The sequence below is a fragment of the Mytilus trossulus genome, chromosome 1 (genome assembly GCF_036588685.1).
Source record: "Mytilus trossulus isolate FHL-02 chromosome 1, PNRI_Mtr1.1.1.hap1, whole genome shotgun sequence".
In the NCBI taxonomy this organism is placed as follows: Eukaryota; Metazoa; Mollusca; class Bivalvia; order Mytilida; family Mytilidae; genus Mytilus; species Mytilus trossulus.
The window spans coordinates 17,215,910-17,240,833 of record NC_086373.1 but is presented as its reverse complement, the minus strand read 5'-3'; the positions used below and the strand labels follow the sequence as shown (position 1 = coordinate 17,240,833).

Genomic DNA, 24,924 nt, shown 5'->3' with positions numbered 1-24,924 from the left:
TATTGTTACATAAACAAATCTGTGTCCTAATCTGAATAATTACTAATTGATTAGTGACATTACTTAAATGTAAATTTTCTTACAAGTAATTGATAATTCTTAATAGGAAAATAAAAAAAATAAAATAAATAAATTATTTTATTAAGGTGGTACCCAACACTTTCACTAAAATTAATTTGGCTCGTTTAATTTTCATAAAATTTTGACAATGTATTTACTTTGACCCTTTAACAAAAATATAAAAATTTCAAAAATTTTAAACCAACCGTTTTGTCAGAAAAATTACACTGGTTATATAGCACTTTGACAAACACCAATTTTGATCATTGGGAAGCATAATATTCCCTTTACAACACAACGTAATTAAAACGTTTAGCTGACTTTACAGAGTTATCTCCCTGTAGTGTTAGGTACCACCTTAAAGTGTCACATATTGATTAACATCTGAACAATATACAGTAGAACATATACAATATTTAAAATAATCAACACCCAGCCAAACAAATTGACTTATGAGACACTGTAAAAATATATTACAAAGTTATAAACATGTATACTAATAATCATTTTCATTTCATTGAATTGTTTCATGAATATTCTTTTTTTTTTTTAAATACTGGGTAAAAAAAAAACACTTTCAGGTTTAGAATAAAATGTCAAAAAAGTAAAATATTAAAAATATGTGATTGCCAGAGTATTTTCATGATAAAAATTGATAGACAAGTAATTTAAATACTAAACAAGATCAATAAATTAATAAAAATATGCTGTTTAATTTTGAATAAAAATTCTTCGATAATAGGAGTTGTATTTTATTTGAAAAAAAGGAGTTGTATTTTATTTGAAAAAAAAAATAATTTTGCTTAATATTTAGTTTGCCCATCTAGAAAAATGCTAAACAAACAAAATAGGATATAAATAGCTTAATAAATGTATTACATTTGTGTTTATCACTGAATCCTCTTTAAAATTCAGACAATTATTTTAAACAAGTGAAACTACGAGCTACTGCTCACTGATGATACCCCCGCCGCAAGTGGATATAAATATAAATAGTGTAAAAATATACAAGTGTTCGATAAACAGGAAGTTGTCGAGTGATGAATCTGAAAACGCATCACACAGTATAGCTGACTTATATAAATCCTGAAACCAAATTTCAGAAATCCTTGTATTGTAGTTCCTGAGAAAAGTGTGACAAAAATTTTCAACTTGGTTATCATGTGTAAATCATACAAGTGTTCGGTAAACAGGAAGTTGTCAAGTGATCAATCTGAAAACGCATCACACGGTATAGCTGACTTAGATAAACCCTGAAACCAAATTTCAGAAATCCTTGTATTGTAGTTCCTGAGAAAAATGCGACGAAAAAATAAATAGTGTAAAAATATGCAAGTGTTTGGTAAACAGGAAGTTGTCGAGTGATGAATCTGAAAATGCATCACACGGTAAAGCTGACTTATATAATATAAATCCTGAAACCAAATTTCAGAAATCCTAGTATTGTAGTTCCTGAGAAAAGTGTGACGAAAATTTTCAACTTGGCTATCATGTGTAAAATAATACAAGTGTTCGGTAAACAGGAAGTTGTCAAGTGATCAATCTGAAAACTCATCACACGGTATAGCTGACTTAGATAAACCCTGAAACCAAATTTCAGAAATCCTTGTATTGTAGTTCCTGATAAAAATGCGACGAAAAATATTCATGGGACTGACTGACTGACGTACGGACGGACAGAGGTAAAACAGTATACCCCCCTTTTTTAAAGTGGGGGTATAATTACCCAGTATTGCCCAGTATTACCCACTAAAACCCAGTAAAACCCGAGTTTTCCCAGTATTTCCCACTGGGAATCAATCTAGTGTTTGTAAAAAATGTCCAAAATGTTCTGTTTTTTCAATGGTTTTAAACAGCAATAACAAAATATCTTTTAACATTAATCTACTTGCAGATTTTCCTGAAATCACAATAACTCAAGCACACAACAAATATTGAATTTACATTATTATTGAAATTTTTATTTTATTTGATCACATTTGAAACACATATTTCATCTTTTAACAAAAGATTTATAATTTTAATAGTTTCAAATGTTCCAAAGAAAGTAATATGAATCTTTTTTGCATTCATGATTACATATTTTAGTGCCCTTTAACACAACTTTTTTAAACAGCAGTAGATTTATATTTTCATGAATCAGCATTTTCTTGGAAGCACTATTTTTCTTTCAATGTTACTGTTCCTGACTAGAAATCAAATTATGAATGTCTCTTTTTCTACATCATTTCATCTGACAGCTGGGACAAAAGATCATCACTTAAATCTGAAATAAATAATAAAGATTAACACATAACACATCAATAAAATAAATAAAGTATGTATTAAAATTTCACCTGCAATTCAAATATAAAATGCATCATCATGACTAAATTACTTGTAGGCAGAAAAGTCCAAACCTTTCACCAACATAAACATGAACATAAAACACTTTCTTACCCTTTTTTGACTCAATGCGTCAATATGTATATAAATGGATTACATACGCACAAGTCATTTACATCAACATGATCAAACTCCATGTACATGTTGAATTTTATGCAATTGCACAGTTTTAGCTTGAATTTGAACCTACATCTACACCAGTTAAGTATTGATGTGAATATTGCTAATGCTTAGCCGAAAAAAGCTACATTTGACTATATTTACATAATCAAATAGACGTACGGTAATTGTTTTCCTATCAAAAGGCATGAAAGTTAAACTTCATCTACCAAAAAAAAATCATAATTCTCTATAACAATTTTTCTTACACTGATTTACAACTATATAAAAGTAAGATACAGTATGATGACCAAATGACGTATATGCTAACAACTATAGGTCACAATACGGTGAATCCTATTCCATTAGGAAATTATTCAATTTACTAAGTTTTGTGATTTGCTTTTCTTCACCATTCATTGCCTGACCAGACAAATCTAATTAATCCATCAATAAATGAGTTTTCTTTGGAAAAATGAAAAAAATAAGACAAACACTTTGAACACAAAGTTGTGGAAATTCCTGGGAGATATAAAATCTTGTCAACCATTATAATAGTCACACAGTGTCGTGCATAAATCTGTTTCTCTGACAAATTCTTCACTACTCTAGGGTAAAATTGTAAAAGCAGACAAAATATTACTATCAGAAATACCTGACTTGTGAAATATTGATAAATTCCATAGAGATTTTTGTACATTATAAGCTCTAAATACAATATTGACTCCTATAAAATAATAGATATATATGATTATCCCATACTAAATCAGTAATAAAACAGTTTGTAAAAGCTTTGGAGAATTGTTCAGTATCAGATATCTAGCATATGTCTAGATGCAGTTAATCAAGTTTTGAAATAAAATGGTTGCTTGCACATGATTTTTGTGAGAAATTTGATTACTTAGCTAGGAAAGTAAATACCATTACTGTGATAATAAATACTAATGCTTCCCCAGTCATGAGTAAATATTTATCACATGACACTAAAAGAGAGATTTTGAGGACTAAATTGAGAAACTGGACTATAAATCAGACTTTTACCATGAGATAAGACAGACAGTTTAGCCAATGAGATTGCAGGGTTGAAGTACTTTAAGGTGCTAATTAAAAAACTATATTCTATGATACAACCATGACAGTGTCATTATGTGTTTTGTCCTTTTAAAGCAAATTGGAAGTCAATTGATAATCTTTTATGGTCATTCGAAGTTTTTCAATTTGGGCAATTTGGAGCTTGATATTTACAAAAATGTATAATGTAACCATGTTAACCTGTTTGGACATTGTTGATTATTGAAAACGTATTAATTTATTTTCTAGAATTAGTTTTGGAGTTTGCATTAGATTTCTTTTTTATTGATTCACATCATATATCTTTTTTATAGATTTTTACTTTTGGTCCATTTTCCTCACTCACCATATTGCATGAAAGTAAATCAAAAGTAAAATAAATCTAAATAAATTTACATATCCATTTAAAATCAGGAAATTTTAAGAGATGATGAAAAATCGAGCTCAGTGATTGGATTACAATTGAAATAATGACTCACCATCTTGCCATAAGGAATCAACTTCAAAGCATGGTCTAGGAGGATCTCTCACATGTTTTAATACATTCTTGGTAGTAGAAGCAGTAGACACTGCTGTAATATTAATGTCTTTATTTTTACAAACACCAGCTGTCACTTTCGTCCGATTTGATGATTTAAACCTGAAACTATTTTTTACTGATGAACTAGCGCTACATTCTGTAGTTTCCCTATTTGATGCCTGCCTTTCACTATTACCTGATTTACTAGGTACATTGGGAACACTTCTTTGTAAATTATTGCTTGAAATTGTATTTCTCACCCCAAGAGAGGTATTATCATCCTCAATCTTGTTAGAATTAAAGTCTGTTGAACACAGATTTCTACTGAAGTAAGGCTTCTCACTCATTTTTCTCTCATCTTGTGTCAAACTTATTGAAGATGAAGCTTGATTGAAGTTTTGTTTATTTTCATTTATAGTAACTGGTGTATTGGGAACCCTACTGTAAACAGATGAAGTTTGATTCACATTATTTGACACAGTCAGATTTGGCAATAATTGGCTATTGCTTAAATTTGTTCGACTTCCTGTGTTATTTGGAGCTGTGTGACTTCCAGCACTCTGTACTGAATTGCAACCAGTGTTCAATATATTTGGTGTTTTCACAAATTTAAACTTGTTGGAACTTTGCGGCCTCTGAGGTGTCTGATTAGAAGAATTCTGTTGATTTGTTGGAGTATGTACAGTAGGATAATTAGTTATTTGGGGAGTTGTCACACACATACTGCTTCCTGTCTGGTCTGATCTTATAAAGTTAGTGCTATTCGAGATATTTCTAGAATTGTTTGAAATAGACCCTGGTGTAGACATATTTCCTTGTCCAAACTTGTTTGAAATAGAACCTGGTGTATGATTGTTTGGCAGGGAACCAGGTGTAGACATATTTCCTTGTCTATGATTGATCGGCACGGAACCAGGTGTAGACATATTTCCTTGTCTATGATTGTTAGGCATGGAACCAGGTGTAGACATATTTCCTTGTCTTTGATCGTTAGGCACGGAACCAGGTGTAGATATATTTCCTTGTCCATAATTGTTAGGCGCGGAACCAGGTGTCGATATATTTCCTTGTCTATGATTGTTAGGGAAGGAACCAGGTGTAGACATATTTCCTTGTCTAGGATTGTTAGGCGCGGAACCAGGTGTAGATAAATTTCTTTGTCTACTATTGTTTGGCACAGAACCAGGTGTAGACATATTTCCTTGAACAGTTGAAGATGATGGAGTTTTGGGCATGTTTATTCCAGATCTCCTTCGGACATTACCATCTTCACTGATATAGGGTTCAACTTGTTGAAGTACTGAATTTAAGGATGTATTTTTCTCTATATTTCTTATGGTTTTCAGTCCATTTGATGTGTTACTATAAATAACAACAACATTGGCTGGAGTCACATTCAGATAGTGGTTTCTGGTTGTTGGACTTATCATGCTGACCTGAAAAGACACATTGGTTAATTATTTTCTCATATATATTACTTTTTTTCAAAGAAACTGTCCAAGTATATGATCCCTTGATTTATAAAAAGAAATATAGAAATTGAGGATGAATAATACTTTTTATTTACTATACTAGCTAGTGGTGAACTATTGTGTTGCCTAGTGAAGCTGTAGCAACATATTGAAGATATTGGGATCACTTTGTGGCCCGTGTTCATATCACACTTTGTTAATCTTCAACTTTCGATGACCGCTGAGATTATTCCACCAAATTTGCATTACTTATATTATCTATTGGAGATGAAGTTGTGGACCTGCTATTTGTATTTGTTATCTGAGTGTTTCTCAAGATTATATTTTTTTGTGTTGTTTGGTTGCTGTCCATTTGAATTTTCTATCTATTCACAAATCTGCCTTGACTTGTAAATAGATTGAAAGAAGTTTTAACTACTAAAGTTTCTGCATGAAGATTGCACTGTAAACATATATTATCTTCCTGAATCTGTTCTCACATGTTCAATAAACTAACCATATGTTATTACTAGGTTTGAATCTTACATTGATTTTATATTATTACATAATGTAAGAATAGTTTGTTTACAATATTTAGATGGGTCTTCATACACCCATCTGCAGTGAAAAGTTAGATGCATCTTACATAATATTTCATGATAAGAAACTTTCATTGTACAAAACAGAAATTTCTTTTGCCTTTACATTATGTAACTTCTGTTCTAAAAGTAACACAACAATCAGTCACGATTTGTAAACTAATTTAATTCAAAACATGAAAGTGACAGATTTTGCAAGATAAATTTAAATTGCTGCAACAATGAACACAATCCTTGTCATATCTAAATAGTATTGATGGAAACTTTTCGTTGCCAAGATGATTAATAAAATATTTCCAGAAATGAACTTAAAAATCAATCAAATAACAAACAATGGAGTCTATTTATTTATACCATCTGATAAAGATGACAAGTCAATTTCTTAGGCTTTGTTTATAAATAAGAACATTATTCAGATTTCATTTACTATAGACTTCAAACCTAATATTAAGAACTTGTCAATATCTTTCACTAAAGAAGTCATGTAAATGCCGGTATTTAATTAAGTTTTCTTGTAGGAAATCTAATATCACAATGATTTCTATTTACCAAAACAATTTCAATATTTATAGCAGGTTATATATGGTCTAAAATCAATTGCACAAGAAGTAAAATTAATTTTAACTATCTTAATAAATGCTTCTTTAATCATAATCCAAATTGTTTTTTCCTGAGGGTTGAAGAATGATCCAAAACAAATCTCTGATAATAACTTTAAGTAAATTTGTTTCTGATTTTGTAGAAATGTACTTCTTGTTTAAATGGAAAACAACGACAAAATCAGGAAAACAAATGAAGTTCTATCTTGAATGACAATTTTCTATAAAGAAGTTGATGTTGCTATGACAGCAGTTATCAGTGTGTAATATGCAAACTCATGTCTTATCAAGCAATGACATTTGGGATTTCAATAACAGAACAATTTATTACTAGAGAATAGTTTTGTTCAGGATTTTGTGATCACCAATTACTTTTTAGCATATAAAGGAAGAGCTATGAGTTGAGAAAACGAGGTTTATGTCAATGACATTTCAAAATTTATTTAATAGCATCATTTAGCTTTCAGGATCTTACTTTTAATACGTCTCTTGTTTATCTGAAGTATGAAGTTAATATTTATAGAAGTAACATATGCATTCTACAATATACCCCTTTGGGGCAATAACTGGCCTCTATAGATGTAGTGTATGTAAGAGATTTTTCCTTACACTTTCAAAAATAAAAAGACCATTCTGGTTAACTTAGTAGTTTAAAGGGTTGTAAATATTTTGGAGAAAAACAAAATTAATACAAGGAAGACCCATGAACTTTAATACTGATCCTAATTTTGCCAGGAAATTGGTGCATTTTTTCTACACTGCACAAATGATCATATTTCCTGTCATACTGTTAGTATTATTCCAGGAATAAATGATTTGAAACATTCATATTTTTGCACCTCTGCTATTAAAGAAGTATGAACTCCTTTTTTTAGCATTTCTTTTCAGGGAAGGTTTAAATTCTCTGTCAATTCAAAGATCCAATTCACCAACTTGCATAATCTTTTGTGATTTTTCTATTTTTTGTGTCAAGTTCAAAGATTTTTTTTACTGCTCAAAACAAGCACTAAAAAATAATTTATAATACATCTGATCAGAATCTTGTGCATTCTGTTTTGACTGTGATTATGAAGAAATGGAAAAGTCAAAACTGTATTATTATACCACTATCCCCAATTCATCTTACAATATGAGCTGTACACAAGAATAACTCATTTTATATATGAAATCTATCTGAACTTAGAATCTTAATTAGAACCTAGCATGCAATTTTAAATCATAATTTAAATGTAAAGAGTAAAAAAAAAAAGTTCAAAGCTAAGAAACAACATATTACTACTCATCAGGAAGCCTTCTCATCTATTGATTTTTGTAAAACAAAATACCTTGAAATCTGTTAATAAATGGTTTGTTAAAGTCATCCATAGAAGGAATACATTAATGTCAGCCTTTATTGGGAGAGCATAAAGATTTATTGTGACAATTTGGAAATGTTATTTATTAGTTTTCACAGTTGTTTTCACAATTTGTCCATTTATCCTGGTATATCATGTTTGTAATGATATACGGTAATACACATACTGTCTGTCAAAGCAATCTGAATAATAAATCTACAGTTTTGTCCTTTTTTTTTTATTTCTATGATTGACATATCTTCCATGCCACACTAGGGTATCTTAAATTGTGACTTTGAAATATAGTTGTAATGATTTATTCACCTATTTGTTACACATGGGACAAGACATGGGAGTAAAGAGTCTTACTGTTCTAATAAAGATTAAGTTATAACCAATTTATTTGAGTAGAAATAATCTCTATGGAATGTTACAAACCTTGTTTTATTGTGACAAAGTTTCTGAGTTTGCCACCTTTCAAGAAAACTAATAAGACTTTTTTTTGATAATAATTCTAACAACCAATAAATGATTTTTTTACTATCAAAGAATATGATATTGTGACTTTTCTTCTTGATTAATTGCCATTGATGGATTCAATTTGTTGGATACCAATTTTGATGGATTTCGTTGGTACAGGGGAACCACAAATATAAATATTCAACAAATAACAAGTTTACTAAAGGATTGTATGCAGACATTGCCAAAAACCATGAAATTAAATATCTACGAATATGCAAGTCTTCCTCAATCCTTGAAAAATGGTACCTATGAAAATAAATGAATCCACAGTACTGTTGGGTTTCCTGTTTTCTAGTACCTATGAAACAACCCTTATTTCTTATTCATCATGCATGATGACCATCATAAAGACCTTGTTGAACTTCAACACTGCAAGGTAGGGATACAGGCAGTCCCCTAGTCTATCTAGTAAATGACTTCATAACAGCACCTAATTGCAAACTTTTCCAATATCTTGAAATTTGTCTATTCAACTTTAAGAGTATTACTTTCTGTGTTTTGAGATGTTCCTATTTGATTTCCTGTTTTATCAAAGAAAAATACTTTTTTAGGCAGATTTCTATTTGATAGTTCTTGGCTTCTCCTAATGTTTATTATCTATAAAATTTGAGAAACTCTTTCCTTGCTGTTTCAGAGATGATTTGTTTTCTAAATAAAAGAATCTGATCACAACTAAACTTCTTTGTTATTCAACCTACCTGTCTGAGTACAACATGAGTTCAAGGTTGAAGGTCACACTGATGCTCTTTATTATTTAACCTACCTGTCTGAGTACAACAACAGTTCCAGGTTGAAGGTCACACTGATGTTCTTTGTAATTTAACCTACCTGTCTAAGTACAACAACAGTTCCAGGTTGAAGGTCACACTGATGTTCTTTGTTATTCAACCTACCTGTCCGAGTACAACAACAGTTACAGGTTGAAGGTCACACTGATGTTCTTTGTAATCTAACCTACCTGTCTGAGTACAACAACAGTTCCAGGTTGAAGGTCACACTAATGTTCTTTGATGTTCATCTGACCTGTCTGAGTACAACATCAGTTCCAGGTTGAAGATAGCACTGTTGTTCTTTGTTATTCAACCTACCTGTCTGAGTACATCAGTTCCAGGTTGAAGATCGCACTGTTGTTCTTTGTTATTCAACCTACCTGTTTGAGTACAACAACAGTTCCAGATTGAAGGTCACACTGATGTTCTTTGATGTTCATCCGACCTGTCTGAGTATAACAACAGTCCCAGATTGAAATTTACACTGATGTTCTTTGTTATTCAACCTACCTGTCTGAGTACAACAACAGTTCCAGGTTGAAGGTCACACTGATATTCTTTGTTACTCAACCTACCTGTCTGAGTACAACAACAGTTCCAGATTGAAGGTCACACTGATGTTCTTTGTAATTTAACCTACCTGTCTGAGTACAACATCAGTTCCAGGTTGAAGATCATACTGGTGTTCTTTGTTATGAAATCTACCTGTCTGAGTACAACAACAGTTCAAGATTGAAGGTCACACTGATCTTAATAATTTAACCTACCTGTCTGAGTACAACAACAGTTCCAGATTGAAGGTCACACTGATGTTCTTTGTAATTTAACCTACCTGTCTGAGTACAACAACAGTTCCAGATTGAAGGTCACACTGATGTTCTTTGTAATTTAACCTACCTGTCTGAGTACAACATCAGTTCCAGATTGAAGGTCATACTGATGTTCTTTGTAATTCAACCTACCTGTCTGAGTACAACAACATTTCCAGATTGAAGGTCACACTGATGTTCTTTGTAATTTAACCTACCTGTCTGAGTACAACATCAGTTCCAGATTGAAGGTCACACTGATGTTCTTTGTAATTCAACCTACCTGTCTGAGTACAACAACAGTTCCAGATTGAAGGTCACACGGATGTTCTTTGTAATTTAACTTACCTGTCTGAGTACAACAACAGTTCCAGGTAGAAGGTCACACTGATGTTCTTTGTTATTAAACCTACCTGTCTGAGTACAACAACAGTTCCAGGTTGAAGGTCACACTGATGTTCTTTGTTGTTAAACCTACATGTCTGAGTACAACAACAGTTCCAGGTTGAAGGTCACACTGATGTTCTTTATTATTAAACCTACCTGTCTGAGTACAACAACAGTTCCAGATTGAAGGTCACACTGATGTTCTTTGTTATCTAACCTACCTGTCTGAGTACAACAACAGTTCCAGGTTGAAGGTCACACTGATGTTCTTTGTTATTCAACCTACCTGTCTGAGTACAACATGAGTTCCAGGTTGAAGATCGCACTGGTTTTCTTTGTTATGAAATCTACCTGTCTGAGTACAACAACAGTTCAAGATTGAAGGTCACACTAATGTTCTTTGATGTTCATCTGACCTGTCTGAGTACAACATCAGTTCCAGGTTGAAGATAGCACTGTTGTTCTTTGTTATTCAACCTACCTGTCTGAGTACATCAACAGTTCCAGGTTGAAGATTGCACTGTTGTTCTTTGTTATTCAAACTACCTGTTTGAGTACAACAACAGTTCCAGATTGAAGGTCACACTGATGTTCTTTGATGTTCATCCGACCTGTCTGAGTACAACAACAGTCCTAGATTGAAATTTACACTGATGTTCTTTGTTATTCAACCTACCTGTCTGAGTACAACAACAGTTCCAGGTTGAAGGTCACACTGATATTCTTTGTTACTCAACCTACCTGTCTGAGTACAACAACAGTTCCAGATTGAAGGTCACACTGATGTTCTTTGTAATATAACCTACCTGTCTGAGTACAACAACAGTTCCAGGTTGAAGGTCACACTTATGTTCATTGTTGTTCAACCTACCTGTCTGAGTACATCAACAGTTCCAGGTTGAAGGTTACACTGATGTTCTTTGTTATTCAACCTACCTGTCTGAGTACAACAACAGTTCCAGGTTGAAGGTCACACTGATATTCTTTGTTACTCAACCTACCTGTCTGAGTACAACAACAGTTCCAGATTGAAGGTCACACTGATGTTCTTTGTAATATAACCTACCTGTCTGAGTACAACAACAGTTCCAGGTTGAAGGTCACACTTATGTTCATTGTTGTTCAACCTACCTGTCTGAGTACATCAACAGTTCCAGGTTGAAGGTTACACTGATGTTCTTTGTTATTCAACCTACCTGTCTGAGTACAACAACAGTTCCAGGTTGAAGATCGCACTGGTGTTCTTTGTAATTTAACCTACCTGTCTGAGTACAACAACAGTTAAAGTTGAAGGTCACACTGATGTTCTTTGTTGTGAAACCTACCTGTCTGAGTACAACAACAGTTCCAGGTTGAAGGTCACACTGATGTTCTTTGTAATTTAACTTACCTGTCTGAGTACAACAACAGTTCCAGGTTGAAGGTTACACTGATGTTCTTTATAATTTAACCTACCTGTCTGAGTACAACAACAGATCCAGGTTGAAGGTCACACTGATATTCTTTGTTACTCAACCTACCTGTCTGAGTACAACAACATTTCCAGGTTGAAGTTCACACTGATATTCTTTGTTACTCAACCTACCTGTCTGAGTACAACAACATTTCCAGGTTGAAGGTCGCACTGATGTTCTTTCATCAAACTCTGATGAACTGTGCCATGAATCTTTCCTGTAATTTAAAGTAACAACAGGTACTGATATTAATCTACTTAATGAGTTATTCTAACTTATAATATTCTTTTTTTCACCCTTATGATAAAGGTTTAAAGTTTTTATTTAGATTCAGAATAACCAAAAGCTTGCTTTCATCAATTTTATATAAAGTGGTTTCAATGAGTCTGTGTTGAGCTTAGAAACTATACAAAATAGTTGCCAAACTAAGAATTATGCCAAGGCCTAAAATAAAATATTGTTTGTTTCCCCAATCCTGACCGACCCTGCAAAAACGGTCCTATTCATAAAATTTTATTGGCCAAACTTAGTCAAATATTATTTTATTCATTTCCGATATTCATGCTTACCAGATCAACCGGCATTGTTCCAGCTTTTAGGAAGAAATAAAATTATTTCCCTACCTACCTACCCACAGGGTTGGGATTGGGGAAATAAACAATATATTAATTTAGGCCCAATTTTTCATAGTTTTAGAAAGAAAAAGGTGTCAATGTTAAATGAATGAAAGATGTAAGAGAATCATGTCCGCCAAGTTTTCGATGGCTTATATCTTAAAGACAAGATCATGGACCCTTCCTTTTTTTCCCTCTTTTTGTTAGTTATTTATATACGATCAATTTATAACAGTCTTTTGTAAAGCTTGTTATTTTGAAACAGAGAAGTGAACATCTTTAATTTTAGAACTTACTACATTTTACAGAATTATGGAGGGGAAAACTTTGTTTATATTATCTTTTATGAATAAATGAAGTTAATAGTCTGTCACTTTGACTTTTCTTTTCAGCATAAAAAGTATTCATCACCTAAATAATGGTTCAACTATTTTTTGTAGGCCTGAACAATTCTTTAAATCAGCACAAAATTGTGTTCATCGTGTTTCAAAAGCATACACATGTTCATCTCAGTGATACTGTTCTAAATGTTCTTGTTTATAATTAAGTCAATTGGTTGTTGAAGAAAACCACATGCCCTGAAGCAATTCTAAGCAACTATTAATTACCTTTGTATACTTAAATCAATCTGATCAGCTGTAAGGTTAATTCAAATGCAAATCTCAATTACTTTGAAGAGGGGTAACATCAATTTATTGATTCATTATTTCTACTTTAAAATGTATTATAGCTAAAAAAAATATTGTAGAAATGGCTTTTAAATGTAATTAAAAGAATACTGCAAAATGCTTTTGTATTTTGTAGAAGTTAATTTTCCAATATTTCTTCTGCATGCTGATCTACAATTATAAATTCAAAGTGCTCTGGGACATGAAGACAAAAGGATTCTAAGAAAAGATAAACAATGTCATCTGATACCATCAAAGAGCTTGTAGAAGAATGAATATGTTCAATGGTAATACCATGGATACAAAGAACAGAATATTTCCATATTAGAGACATTGATCTGAATTGTAAATGTCCAGCCTGATCAATAAATACTTAACTACGCCACAAAATAAAGAAATAAAACTTAAGGCAGCATCTCATAAAAATTTATCAAAACCATATAGGACATTTACATAAAGAAGTTGTCAAATCATTCCAACTATCTGACTTCCATTTGACTGTCTATAGTTCTGTTTAATTCCTTGGTCATTTTTCATCAGATCATTGTCTCAGATCTGACAGCACAAGCACAATTTACCCTAATCTTTCAATATAAATGTTAATCAATCAATCAATAAATAACCATGTCGGTTAATGGAAGAACTAATTGCTGTTGAAGGAACAATTATTGATCCTGACAGGAAACGTGATAGACACAAATTCTCATCTATAATTTACTATTTGACCATTCAATGATGTTTTATTACAATTGTATAACAGCTATAGCAATGCTTGTATTTAACAAAGAGTAAAATAAAAGATGATTGATTATGTTGATGGGTTGAACCTTCTAGTCAACTGTATAAATGGAATAATCTATACTTGTAGCTGTAAAATTAAGCTATATTAATGGCCTGTGCACCAGTAGCTGTTAAAATGAAATAAAGTATACAAACAAAAAAATAGACACACCAATTCCATCTTCTTGAAAGTAAACATTTTTGGTGCATAGGTATTTTATTAGAAAGTCAATAAAATAAGTCAAAAATTTTGACATAAAATTCCTGTAGTCTTAAAAATCATATGATACTTCAAATTCAATATAAAAGAACAGAGTTCCAATGTCCCCCTCATTGCACATTTTTTTTTTCTAAAGGGTTTTACTCTTGGTAAATGTGTTTGTCCACCATTATAGAACTTGTCAAGAGATATTTCTGATTTTAACCTATAGTATTAGATTTATAAAAATCTGGCAAGAATTGTACCTGTGAGAGCACTAACAAGGCCATTTTCCATAAATTTAAATTTCCAAGGGGCATAACTTTCTTTTAAAAGTTGCTCATTTACTATTATAAAACTAAACCAGATATTGCTGTAAGACAAACAGACAGACGCCTGGTATTTAATAGATGTCCCTCGCAATGTGTTATGACGGGACAAAACAGTGGAATATGTTTTATAAACATGTACTTTGCATGGCTACTCTTTCAATATGAAACAAGTGTGCATGAACTTTTTTTGTCCAAAAAAATCCTATTCATTTACAAAATCTGAATAAATGCACTACTATTGATTCATGAGACGTCTTGTAAGATTTTCAGACAGCGCACAGTGGAACAGTGAAAGGGGAAAATCTTGATGAGATAATGCAAACAACCATGCCCTGGAAGGTAAATAGTATTAAAATGTAATGGGATAAAGCAGTGATTTTTTTATGTTGTTGAGTATACTGTGGATTCATTTATTTTCGTTGGTACCAATTTTCGTTGTTTGAAAAAATTTGCATATTAATCAGTTATCACACTGAACAACCCGGCAGCCCAGGCTTGAAAAATTGCATATTCAATTTCATGGATATTTGATTTCATGGTTTGGTCAAATTCTGCATACATTCCTTTAGCAAATTTATAATTCATTGATCATTTGAATTTGTGGTTCTCTTGTACCTACCAAATCCACGAACATTAGTATCCAACGAATATTAATGAACTCACAGTACTTTGTTTGTAAAAAGGATTTTCACAGTTAACTAACATGCATATATAAATATATTTTTACCTACCAGATTTATCTTTTAAACAAATACTAGCATCAGACCCCTGCCAGTCCACACCCTCTATAACAGCTATCACTAGGGGTACCTTTCCTTTAGGTAGTAGTTTCTTTCTCGCCTAAAATTGTATTTGTATATTATATACATGTATTTTTAAAACCAATAGGGGTATACCTAAATAAAGGAAAAAGCATTAAAGACAGAAATTGGTTATGATTTACCTTTGTTTAAATCTCCAACTTGAAATGTTTTCGCTTCTTAGGCCTTACATAAGCAAAATTTCAATTACTTGCAGCAAGGAATTACTACATAATCCAGTCCTTCAGGAGTTCCTTTTCAATTAATAAGAAGGAAGCATTGAAGTTTTTAAAATACATATTAAAAGTAAAGCTCACCAGTCCATTCCTGTTTCAAAGCTAAAGATTGCAAAAAATCAACATGTTTAATATGAATAACCTACACAGAAAATTCATTTGAGAAAAATAATATAAGAGAAGATAGTGCTTTAAATTTTCTTTCGAAAAAAAAGAAGATATTTACTGCACATTCTTATTTGAAATTCCATTATCTTAATTATCTCCCCTTATAAAGCAAATAAAAGCAAGACAGTGTACACATTGGACACCATGCCCAGCTTGCACTATCATTCTCCTTGCTCATGATCAGTGAACAACGAAACTCAATTTATTGAATTAGAGGCTGTGTTGCTCACTTGCATGTTCAACTTGTTAAAAATAGCATCATAAAAGGGCAATAACTCCATCATGAGTTAACCATTAATTCAGTCTTGATGACATATTTGTAGATCTTGACCTGCTGGTCATATCTGCATTTAAACTTTTTATTTATCTTTAAGGGGGGGGGGCCTTTGTCATTTGCTCCAATTTTGAAAAATTCCATTCTTTCATTTGCGCCGATTTTACATTTTCTCTTAATTGCATTTACATATAGTTGAACAAAGGTGAGTAAATACTGGTCATACATATTGTATAGTCAGTACAACTGATTGCGACAAGATTTACTTAATTTTTTTTCTACACACCTGAATCTTGAATGTCTATGAAATGATTTGTCTGCAATATTTATAGATGCAACTTTTAAGTGGTGTCCAAAATTTTTTATACATGTAAACTAGAAGTACACGAAAGTAAAAATGGAAACTATGTATCCATGGTACCTCTTATTCACACCTTCTTACCAGAGAAAGATGTGTTGTGAAAAATAATTTGTGATATCTGCCGACAAAACAACTTTCTTTTGTGGCCGAGGTTTATTTGCATATTGGCTTTGAACAAGCAATGCATAATGCAATTATTGGTGCTTTTCCACAATGAAGAATAAAAAATCGTGAGCACAGAGAATAAAGACCAATTAAGCGACATTGGTAAATGGCTATCCCAATTGATTGAATGTGTACAACTGGCTAACTGAAGAGGTCTATGATGATAAATAAAAAATAACATTTGCCTGTACATTGCTGTATCTTACTTGTAATTTACCTGTAAAAAAATTTGGGGCAAATGAAAAAAAATTCATGGCAAATAAAATGCAGATCGGCGCAAATGCAAAATGCTGCTTTATGGTGTTGGCTAACTTATATATGGTGTCAATTAATTTTCAAATTCAAATACCCAACGGAGGATGATTTTTGCCAAGTTTGATTCTAATTGGCCTTGCAGTCTACTTCAAGTCAAAGAGAGATAATAAGTATATACATTTCATGATGGATTAGCATGTGTTAAGTGGTTATCTGTTAGGCACTGAAAAGATGAAAGGAGTAAGTCCAGTAAGGGCCAATTTCAGCCTCAAATTTGAATTTCAGTTTCATCTGCTGAAAGATTTTGGACACTTTTTAGACACTTAAATGTCTACTTCAGTCGATTTAATTAGTTTATTTGAAAGATTTGATCTCATTTTATCATTAAAGACGCTCAGGCAACAGAATATACGAGCTAGACCCAAAATTCAATTATTTTCAGAAGATCTATGGTATAGACACACAACATGACAAATTAAATGAAAATTGGGTGTGGGGCCAAAAATGGCCCTTATAGTCCCTAGTCCTTTAAGCTTAAATATAAAAGATTTATAAGGGTTCTGCGGAACCAAGTGTCTTGCCTTCTTTAGCTGTAAATCACAGGCTCAACGAAAATGAGGGGAAAAAAAAAAAGTATTACTTTCAATACAATCTTTTGATTGTGAGTAGCTTCTGTCAAATTTTCATAAAAATCCAGGATAGTTTCTGAATCTTATAAATGTTTTAAATCTTTAACTGCAGACTGTTGCATGTTATGTTAACTGGAAGAAAAAGTCACTTTTTATGTGAAATACGGATAAACAGGTACAAAATTTTAACATAATTTCCTTCCAAATACTTGCTTTTGATCATAAACAAGCTTCTCTTAAACAAATCTGGTACAAATTCAGGATAGATTAAGAAAGTGACTAAAATTTAAAAAAAATTCTAACCACAGAGTGAATGTAATGTTTCCTGGCAAAAAACTAAGTCCATATAAAAGTTAAATACTGAAAAAAACGGATTTTTTTTTTTAATTTACTTTTGGATACAATCTTTTGATCATGATCAAGCTTCTGTCCAAGTTTAGTAGAATTCCAGGATAGTTTAAGAAAGTTATTAAAATTTTAAAACTTTAACCATAGAGTGAATGTAAGTCCATTTATAAGTTAAATACAGATTTATTTTTTTTATCTTTACAAAATGATTTCTGGATACTATCTTATGATCTGATCATAAACAAGCTTCTGCCCAAGAAATCAAGGATTGCTTAAGAAAGTTATTAAAATTTTAAATTCTTTAACCACAGAAGGAATATTTGAAAAAAAGACAGAATGTAGAATCACTTTGTCTCGCTTTTTTAGACAAAAATTGAAGGCTCGACAAAAATCTATCAAATATGCCATAATACATGTAATATGTCACTTTTCATATGGTTTACTCCATGTATTACTCCAACCTGGATTTTCCTCTTGAGAAAATATACTTTTTATTTTAGTAAACTTTTTAAACATATAATACAATAATTCTTTATCATTTGTTTATAACATGGCCAGTTTTTGTATTATTTTTAAAATTGAAATAATTATATATCTTACTTTTTGAAAGCTGGTAGCTATAGAGAATTTGACCATTTGTTTTCTGCCATCCTCTCCCAGATCATTAAGTAAGGTCTGCCAGGCCACCTCATTAAATACCTCCTCTCCTGACTGTGAACTCAAGATAACTGATTCATCCTATAATAAAAAAAAATATTCTTAGAAATTATTTAAGCTACATATACACACAGTTAAGGATACATAGGTGCTCCAAATTCAAAGCACCCTTAACTTTATTGAGGCAAATAAAACAAGAATGTGTAAACAGTACACAGATGCCCTACAAACACTATCATTATCTTTGTTCATCAGGGTCAAACCTCTAATTCTGCATTACAATTAGAAAGATCTTATCATCAGGAAAATGTGTACAGAGCTTCAAGTTGATTGGAATTCAACTTCATCAAAAACAATCTTGACAAAAAAACTTAACACGAAACAGAACAGATAGACAGACAGACAGACAGACACACAGACAGACAGACAGACAGACACACAGACAGAAAAACATAATGCCTCTAAGTGGGGCAAAAAAAAATAATGAAACACTAGTTCTGTATAAAAAAAACAGCATACACAGTATACTCCAAATTTAAATTGTTGGGCTGAAGTTTAATATCCAGCATTTTAAGCAAGAAGTAAGCCAAACTTTTAATATCTTTATGCTTGTTTACATTTGTCATCAGGTTTTTTCTGACAAAGTAAAGAGCTGTTAGGGAACACTATTTATTTTTGAATTTTTGAATCATTAAAATCATTTGCCTTTTCAATATTATTATGAAATTCAAATAACAATAAAAGAGGAATATGTCTAAGGAAAGGGACTCCCAACTCAAGTTTGGAAATTTTACAAGTTAAAAAGGGGCATAACTTTAGAACAGTAAATGACTAACAACCTTAAATTCAAACTCTGTCTACCTATTGTGGTTCTCAGCATTGTGTATGAGTTTCATAAAATTTGGATAAGACAAACTTAAGTTAAAGTGCAAAAAAGATTTTTTTTTATCAAATTTAAAGGTTATAAAGGGGAATAACTCTAGAACAGTAAGCGACTCACTGTCTAAATTCAAATTTTGTCTGTCTGTTATGGTTCTTAGCATTGTGTACGAGTTTTATAAATCATAAAATTTCGATGAGGAAAATTTATGCTAAAGTATAAAATGAAAATAGGATGGACAGATGAACTAGTACACTTGTTTATCATAGTACTTTACAAGTAAGACATATATATTTTAAAGATTTGTCCTACCTGTTGATTCAAGATTTCTGGGCTTGTTGACACTGTCTGCTTTTGTAACTGTTGGTTGTCTTTAATGCTTCCTGGACTCTGAAAAACATATAAATTTTTATATTTAATTGAGAAAATAAAAGATAAAAAAATGTAGTTATTATTACATTTTGTATATCTCCATACTTGGTATTGATTAGTAGATGTACTTTCATTGTACATGGTGTATTATATAAATCCTCAGGTTAAATACCCATCATTGTATCAGGCAAGGCTTTTTTAATTTGTTGGTTTACCAATTTTCCCCATGAAAAATTCGGGTCAGTCAGTAAACATGGTAAAAAGAAAAAGAAAAAAAATATCTCTAAAGACAGAAAAATATGCAAAAAACTAGAGGCTCTAAAGAGCCTGTGTCGCTCACCTTGGTCTATGTGAATATTAAACAAAGGACGCAGATGGATTCATGACAAAATTGTGTTTTGGTGATCGTTGTGTTTGTACATCTTACTTTACTGAACATTCTTGCTGCTTACAATTATCTCTATCTATAATGAACTTGGCCCAGTAGTTTCAGAGAAGATTTTTGTAAAAGATTACTAAGATTTACGAAAAAATGGTTTAAAATTGACTATAAAGGGCAATAACTCCTAAAGGGGTCAACTGAACATTTCGGTCATGTTGCCTTATTTGTAAATCTTACTTTGCTGAACATTATTGCTGTTTACATTTTATCTCTATCTATAATAACATTCAAGATAATAACCAAAAACAGCAAAATTTCCTTAAAATTACTATTTCAGGGGCAGCAACCCAACAAGGGGTTGTATGATTCATCTGAAAATTTCAGGGCAGATAGATCTTGACCTGATAAACAATTTTACTTCATGTCAGATTACTTTAAATGCTTTGGTTTTTGAGTTATAAGCCAAAAACTAATTTTACCCCTATGTTCTATTTTTAGCTGTGGCGGCCATCTAGGTTGGTTGGCCGGGTCACTCGACACAATTTTTGAACTAGATACCCCAATGATGATTGTGGCCAAGTTTAGTTTAATTTGGCCCAGTAGTTTCAGAGGAGAAGATTTTTGTAAAAGATTACTAAGATTTACGAAAAATGGTTAAAAATTTACTATAAAGGGCAATAACTCCTAAAGGGGTCAACTGACCATTTCGGTCATGTTGACTTATTTGTAAATCTTACTTTGCTGAATATTATTGCTGTTTACATTTTATCTCTATCTATAATAACATTCAAGATAATAACCAAAAACAGCAAAATTTCCTTAAAATTACTATTTCAGGGGCAGCAACCCAACAAGGGGTTGTATGATTCATCTGAAAATTTCAGGGCAGATAGATCTTGACCTGATAAACAATTTTACTTCATGTCAGATTACTTTAAATGCTTTGGTTTTTGAGTTATAAGCCAAAAACTAATTTTACCCCTATGTTCTATTTTTAGCTGTGGCGGCCATCTAGGTTGGTTGGCCGGGTCACTCGACACAATTTTTGAACTAGATACCCCAATGATGATTGTGGCCAAGTTTAGTTTAATTTGGCCCAGTAGTTTCAGAGGAGAAGATTTTTGTAAAAGATTACTAAGATTTACGAAAAATGGTTAAAAATTTACTATAAAGGGCAATAACTCCTAAAGGGGTCAACTGACCATTTCGGTCATGTTGACTTATTTGTAAATCTTACTTTGCTGAATATTATTGCTGTTTACATTTTATCTCTATCTATAATAACATTCAAGATAATAACCAAAAACAGCAAAATTTCCTTAAAATTACCATTTCAGGGGCAGCAACCCAACAACGGGTTGTATGATTCATCTGAAAATTTCAGGGCAGATAGATCTTGACCTGATAAACAGTTTAACCCCATGTCAGATTGACTTTAAATGCTTTTGTTTTTGAGTTATAAGTCAAAAATTGCATTTTACCCCTATGTTCTATTTTTAGATTCATCTGAAAATTTCAGGGCAGATAGATCTTGACCTGATAAACAGTTTAACCCCATGTCAGATTTACTTTTTAAATGCTTTTGTTTTTGAGTTATAAGTCAAAAATTGCATTTTACCCCTATGTTCTATTTTAGGCCATGGCGGCCATCTTGGTTGGTTGGCCAGGTCACCGGACACATTTTTTAAACTAGATACACCAATGATGATTGTGGCCAAGTTTGGTTAAATTTGGCCCAGTAGTTTCAGAGGAGAAGATTTTTGTAAAAGTTAAAGACGACAGACGCAGGACGACGTCAGAGGCAGGACGACGACATACGACGGACACCAAGTGATGAGAAAAGCTCACTTGGCTCTTTGGGCCAGGTGAGCTGAAAATATATTTTACCTTTCTAACAATATATTTGGTTTTTGATTTTACCATCCTTTCTTATATACTAGTTCTATGAAATATTATTGCTCATCCCATGACATTGTCTAATAATTTCTGTGAAAAAAGTGGGGTTGTGTCCATGAACAAAGACAAAATTGAATCTTCATTTCACAAACGTAGCCTTAAACAAATTTCAGGAAACTTGGTGATTAATGATCTACAAACATGAAAACTGATTAAATCAAAGCCTGAAATGCTGTAAAAGCAATTGCTGCCATGTTTATGTTTTGGGGACTTTTTTTTCATCCACATATATTTAAGAATTAAACATGACAGGAGTGTTTTCTAGTGAGAATTAAGAAGGTTTTAACTTTATATCAATTAAAGACTTTAGCAGAAAGTCATTTTTAATATGTTTTATATTTCACAAGGAGACGTTTACCAGGCTAAAGTTGGGGTCAAATATACATGTGCTGAAACATATAACTCCAAGAGAAATTATTATGGATTATCCCCTAGTAGTGTTTGTAACTGGACAATAATTTCCTTTATTGATTTAATTTTCATAATTAATTTAAATTTAACACTTCAGTTAAAACATTTCAACTTTCCAGACGCAAATGTTGAAAAACGGGAAAGAAACAAAATATTTTACAAGGCATAAACATGTAAAAAATAAATATATATTTCAGATGACTAAAAATATTTTCATTATGTTACTTTGTCATCATTTCTTAAAAACTAAGTCCCAAACATTATTGCTCAGTTGATATGTGTCATCCTCATGGGGTACGAGATAACTATAATTATCGTGCAATCCCGAAAAGAGGGGCCATATCACAGACAAACATGACATTAAATCGTCATTATACGAACAAGAACAAACAGCTCTAAGTTGCTTTTATCCAATTTTCAGGAAACATTGTGAAAATGATCTTCAATATTTCGAATTCATGTGAAATAAAATTGCAAACACGGTGGACCGTAGAGGGTCAACAAACGTAGTAGACTCGTTCATTGGAAAGACTAGGATAATGGTTTCATCATTTGTCATGCATACCCAGTTTTGAATATGATATCCAAAAAGGATGTACTTTTTTTTATCTATGAAACTAGAAAATTCCAAATTGTAAATATCTCTTCATCTGGACTTGGCATCTATCACGTTTGGACGGGTCCATTTCATCAGTAAGGTGATCGATAAATCTTACTGAGTTATGGCAAAAAAGGAAAACAAACTTATTGTTATGTGTTTTTAACAAGGGTTTCGTTCCTCTAAATTATTTGCGCAAACAAATCAACAAAATAGGTCAGTTAACTTTGTCTATTTTTAGATTACAGGTAATCATTTGACACTACGTATAACCTGATAACCTGTGTAGTGATTTTGATTTTACGATAAATTTATGAATGAACGACAATTTTATGAATGAACAAGAGCACCTGACCTCTTTCTTAAAAGAACACCAATTAAACATATAAAACCGTATATTATAAAAGATAATTCAGTCAAATTTTCAATACTAAATCAACAACTGAAATGATTCCATATTTTGTTGAAACATCGTACGAACGGAAAACGGAATCGCAAGTATAAAAATGCATTTTTTTCACTCGGACGTCTATGTTTTTTGATAGTCAAACGGTTGCCCCCCTAAATACAAAAATACATCTACAAGAACGTATGCTGAAACTTCTTAAATCCACTAACGTTTTTTCAAAAGTTTCAAGCTATGTATTGCATTAGAAAACATACACAGGTGTTTAAGAATGACAGACCGGGAGCCTGTTTAACAAAATACTATGGCTTGATCTGGGCGGAGTCTCTGATCTGGGTCACAAAGATGGCCATACGCGACGGCATGAAAGCAATTGCTTTAAAAAAATGCAAAAACGTTGTACGAAAACACACATGTCAAAAACGTTAAAAGACTCATCCTTCTCCTTCTTTATTCTTTCCTCCACTATCTGGAGTACCACTACTTTTGTAGTGTAGCATGGCTAAGCAACTGATTAATACTGTAAGCAACTGTGTGCATGTGCAGGAATAATTTACAGTGAATATGATCAGTGAACTGTAAATCAAAGAGCTGAATAGCTCTGAGGGGAAAGACGGCCCTTGTTTCTATTTAATTATGTTTTTGGAAAGGGGGGGGTATCTTTTGATAGTTTTCATATGAAGAATGAAAAAGAGAACAGCTAGAACATGTAGAAAGGTTGACAATATTGAAATCAATTGTTGTTTATTTAATTTCATTTCCTTAGTTTAGGATTCAATTTGGACCAATGGAAGAGATCTGCATCTTCTAAATCTAAACATTTGATTAAAGTTGATAGCTAATTATCTAAAACTCAACTGAATTCTGTCATTTCACAACAACTACAATATTTTTTTAAATCTTGATTGTGTACCACTGAACTGCAGTGCAGGCTAGGGCCATTTTCCATTTTTTGTGACAGTACTCTTGGATTTTTAAGTTTTTTCTTTAGAAAGTGTGGACTGAAAAATCTATTCAGTTTTAAATTTCCATTGTTAAAGTTCCCAGTTACAACTCTCATCACAGAGAAACAGGTACTAATAAACAATATGATTGATGTAAACTGTGTGAAGCTTGTTTCCAAATCTTTATTTTGAAATATTTGTAAATAATAAATATGTTTAAACTACAAAATGCAAATTTTTATTATTATTTTTTACCATTACAATGATTATGTAGGTAAACAAAAATTTAGTTTTAATAGAAGACTACTAATCCAATGAAATGTCACATTTGAAGTGTTTAAATACATTAACTTTTATTTTAGTGGTTAATTACTCATCAATTGAGGTGCTCCTGATTTGGAGGAAGATTCTCAGAATTTTTACAGAAAA

General features: G+C 31.9%; 1 protein-coding gene across 2 annotated transcripts in view; it reads right to left on the bottom strand.

The window, feature by feature from the left end:
• Positions 1 to 1,994: 1,994 nt before the first annotated feature.
• The window catches only part of LOC134717259 (WD repeat-containing protein DDB_G0292056-like), a 27,998-nt gene continuing 5,068 nt past the window's right edge, over positions 1,995 to 24,924 (bottom strand). The window contains exons 4-10 of one of the 2 annotated variants that reach the window (XM_063579973.1): positions 19,739 to 19,816; positions 18,490 to 18,627; positions 15,385 to 15,493; positions 12,192 to 12,277; positions 4,977 to 5,571; positions 4,095 to 4,931; positions 1,995 to 2,326 (exon numbers count right to left, since the gene is read on the bottom strand). In XM_063579973.1, coding sequence (XP_063436043.1) covers positions 2,280 to 2,326; positions 4,095 to 4,931; positions 4,977 to 5,571; positions 12,192 to 12,277; positions 15,385 to 15,493; positions 18,490 to 18,627; positions 19,739 to 19,816 — 1,890 coding nt within the window. In that variant the 3' untranslated portion in view covers positions 1,995 to 2,279. Of the gene's footprint in view, positions 2,327 to 4,094; positions 5,572 to 12,191; positions 12,278 to 15,384; positions 15,494 to 18,489; positions 18,628 to 19,738; positions 19,817 to 24,924 lie in introns of both variants that reach the window. The other variant, XM_063579972.1, reaches the window with a different exon arrangement.